Raw genomic sequence first — 3,807 nt, 5'->3', positions numbered from 1 at the left:
TCTCTCTTTTTTTCTCTCTCTCTTTACCCCTTTCCATTTCTCCGACACCCCATCCATTTGTGACCCGGCGCCGGGCAAGTCCATCACATCACATCATTCTTTTCCAACGGAGTAACTTTTTTTTGGTCTTTTCTTTCTTGCTTACCCCCTGACCAAGGGTACTGAACCGGGAAAAAGTAAAAAGATAAACCCCATGTCGTTGGTTTTTTTTATTCCGTACATGTTCAAAGTAAAAAGGTTTCCTAAACCCAATTGATCATGTGGAAATTACTTTTACTCCTTATGTACTCCGTACAGTATTCTTCCGTCAGGAAGGCACATCCCATGTGGAAGCCTTATCTGATAACTTATCAATGATCAACACGGGTACCTATCGACAAGCTGATAGCCCAAGATGGACCTAAATCAAATCACTCGTATGTACTGTACAGTACTGTACGGAGTAGTCCTCCCCCCCCCCAAACAACCCCCCCAAGTCCCTTGGGTCAATCCTCACCGTCATCACAATACACAGTACAGATTGTAAATCCTACAGATACAGTAAAGAAACAAAGAGTAAAAATAAATCAGCAACTTCATTTTTCGTTCGCATTCAATCTCTTTCTAATAGTACAAGTATTGGGGTGTTTGTTTTTACACGACACAAACGTTTTGAAAGGTTTGAAAAAAACCTCTCTCAACGATGTGTGAACATAATACATCCCCGGTCAAAAGTTGCTGCTACTGCTCGTGTTGATGACAATGAACTGAAAGAAACGCTCTCCCAACCATTCGCTCTCTTTCTCAGTCTCTGTCCCTGTCTCTTCCTTCCACCATACCCAGAAATGAAGGTCCCAATCTGACATGAAATAAAAAGTCGATAAGAAAAAAAAAAGGTTGGAAGTAAAAAGTCATTTGTGCTCAATCTCTCTGTCTCAGTCTCACTCTCAAAGATCCCCATATCTCACACACACACCACACTGCCTGCCCTGTCCAACAATAAAAAGGACTATAGAATACATAAAGTGGTCGAAATCAAGCCGAGCTTCGGAAAATCCTTCTCTAATGCACTTTTGCCGACCTCCCCGCCGGGTTGATACGCGTACACAGTCTTTAAAAGCTCCCCAACGCTATTCCCGTCTTTGCTTTGTCCGACTCCAATTGTGTTGTTCGTCTCGCTCGTGCACCTTGAGTGTAAAATTTGCGAAGGACAAGACTTTGTTCCCTGAAAATAGAAGGTGGTTTGAATCATCATAAGGATCATTTCGTCGTCGTGGTTTGAACTGGTGATTTTTGGTTGTCTTCTTTGGTTTGTCATGATCTTTTGGCAAGTTTCGTCAAAATTCAATGCTGGTTATTTACAGGGATTCATCTCGCTTTCTCTTCTTAAGAGCACGCTTGCTGCCTTCAGACGACGAAGAGTCCGATGCATTGCTGCTGGAAGAAGACGCAAGGGCGGCCCGTTGTGCGGCCTCGAATAGTACGTGTCCCATCTCCTCGTCATATGGTTGATGAGGTTGGAGCTCTCCATTCTCAAGAACACCCATGACAATCGCTCCGCTGCCGTGAGTACGGGCATGTTGAGCGAGGTTATCTGAACGAGAGAACTTCTTGCCACATTCGTTGCACTCGAATGGCTTGTCTTGGGTATGGAGAGAGCGGTAATGACGCTTGAGATGTTCTTGACGACGGAAGCGGCGAGAGCAGAGGGTGCAGACAAATGTCTTGGAAGGATCCTCGGTCAAGGATTGCTTGCGGCCACGACGGTTGGCTGGAGCGTGTTGTGAAGAGCCATCGGCATTCACGCTGTTGCCATTGTCATCGGCAGGGCTGTGCTGGTGAGAGACGGACGAAGTTTGGCCTTCGCCCTGATTCATTTGAGCATCGGCATCAGTCATCTCTTGGAAGGCAAAGTCACTGTCGGTAGAGCCAGTGCGCTTCATCTTGCGGTGAGTCTTCTTCTTGCTGGAGCAGCAAGAGCCAGAGTCCGAGAAAGAAGACGCAGGAGGAGACGGGAGCCCGGCGTGGGCGTCCTCGTCAAAGCTGCCAAAGCTGTGAACGCTCAAGAAATCCTCCTCTTCAATCAAAGACAACTTTTGTCGCTTGTCGCCGTTGTAGACGATCTCGGCCTCGGTGAAGTTCACAAATCCAAAATCGTCTTCAGAGTCGAGCTCGGTGCAGAACGACGACTCAAAGGTAGGGTTCTCAGAGATGGTGAATGGGTTGGCCGTATCATGCTCAGGTGTCACGGGGAAAGTGGTGGCCAGGGCAAACTTGGGTTCCTCGTCTTCGGCCGACAGAGTAGGCAGAGGCGGGAAGCTCTGGGCGGGGACCGACAGGACAGGTTCAAACGACGAGGTCGATGTCAGTTCTCGCAGATTGACAAATTCAGCGACAGGATACGCGGCCGCAGGCGAAACCTGAGATTGGGGAGTGGCAGGGGTGAGTGAAGGCGAAGTGCAGCCGCTGGAGAAGGAGTTGCTGGGCAAGAGCTTGGCATCGCCGGGATGCGGGAAAATGTGAACTTCTAATTAACCGTGTCAGTTTCGGTTTCACCTGGTATTAATGCCACTCTCGCTTCAATAAACTTACGTCCGTTCTCCGACCACTCGTCCAGATACTGTAGAGACTGGTATTCCTCCTTGGATGCCTCGATCGGCAGGTTGAAGTAGCCAGGTCCGTGTACCGGAGTCTGGTTGACGCTGCTGGCCGGGGGGCTGCTCGCCGTGCTGGGGCACGCTGACAAGCATGGGGTAGGTGGTGAAGAGTGCCTGCTCTCCAAATACCTTCCATGCTCCATCTGGCCATGGCTCTCAAGCATAATCTTGGGCATGGGCATGGCCAGTGTCAGAGGGGGCGAGGGCCGAGGGTGGTGCATCATCTGCTGGGGCATGATATGGGCATGCGTGAAATGAGGGTGAGGTGCTTGCCAGTATTGGGCGGGCACAAACTGAGGATGAGGGTAACCGGCCATGGGGCTGAAGACGGGCTGCTCGCCAGGCATGGGCGTGAACACAGCGTTATGTCGTGCGTCCGAGTCTGGCCGGTATTGGTAGAATTGAATCTGTTGCGCAGCCATTGGGTATGGAGTTTCCATGTCGAATGACTGTGTCTTTTCTGTTCTTTCGACTGTCTTTCCCAGGTGTCGATGGCACTGGGTCGGGTAAGCTGTAGTACAAGACTCGGTACAGATGAGAATGTCGGCCCAATGAGTGGTGGGCACTAATCTCAGGAGGGCGGCTCGTTGGAATTGAGTCGGAGTCTAGCTGTACATGTAGGTTGCAGAATTGATATGTTGGTATCCGTCAAAACACATACAAGAGAGTGATGCTGTCTTCGACGTCTGGTAGGGAGAGAGAGAAAGGATTATGTTATGATACAATGTTGGCACAGGCTTGGAAAAGGAAGGACTGGATGCTTGTTCGTTCAATGGTACAGGTACAGGAGAGTGTTGTACAGGTTGATTGAAACAAGATCCGGGAAGAGCCTGGTCAACGAGAGTTATAACAGAATTCAAAGAAAGTGTAGATCGCGGGGAAAAAAGAGCGACTGTCTCGATATGAGAAACGAAAGGAAGAGGATAAGAGCTGGGTGCAAGGACGAGCCATAAAGAGAGATCGCTAGATGCCCTGAGGGTCTTGTCAACCACTGACCTGGGCCACCGCTCGATGGGGCCCTGGTAGCTCGCTGTGCAGGAACGGGCGCTGCGTTCGGGACCGTCGTCGCGACCCATGCAAAATGGTGACCTTGAAGGATGGTGGAGCTCTGCGCGGTCTCACCACCACCCCAGTCCGTCTCAAAGACTATCACCCACCGGGTCACCCACTA

General features: G+C 50.1%; 1 protein-coding gene across 1 annotated transcript; it reads right to left on the bottom strand.

The window, feature by feature from the left end:
• Positions 1-562: 562 nt before the first annotated feature.
• Positions 563-3,571, bottom strand: PV06_10791 (uncharacterized protein). Its single transcript, XM_016412374.1, has 2 exons — positions 2,572-3,571; positions 563-2,506 (listed from the first exon to the last, which is right to left on the bottom strand). Exons 1-2 carry the CDS (start codon positions 3,074-3,076, stop codon positions 1,338-1,340), a joined length of 1,674 nt encoding a protein of 557 aa, XP_016257388.1. The 5' UTR covers positions 3,077-3,571; the 3' UTR covers positions 563-1,337.
• Between the last annotated feature and the right edge of the window lie 236 nt (positions 3,572-3,807).

Source organism: Exophiala oligosperma, assembly GCF_000835515.1.
Source record: "Exophiala oligosperma strain CBS 72588 unplaced genomic scaffold supercont1.15, whole genome shotgun sequence".
NCBI classification, from domain to species: domain Eukaryota; kingdom Fungi; phylum Ascomycota; class Eurotiomycetes; order Chaetothyriales; family Herpotrichiellaceae; genus Exophiala; species Exophiala oligosperma.
Note: the sequence above shows the minus strand (reverse complement) of the source record. Positions and strands in the feature narration are given on the sequence as shown.

What these genes read in the sequence shown, in the direction of transcription:
- PV06_10791 (XM_016412374.1), bottom strand. Translation starts at nt 3,076, where the DNA reads ATGGAAACTCCATACCCAATGGCTGCGCAACAGATTCAATTCTACCAA. An exon ending in CGAGTGGTCGGAGAACGGAC is followed by an intron (nt 2,507 to 2,571) that starts GTAAGTTTATTG and finishes ACGGTTAATTAG; the next exon opens with AAGTTCACATTTTCCCGCAT.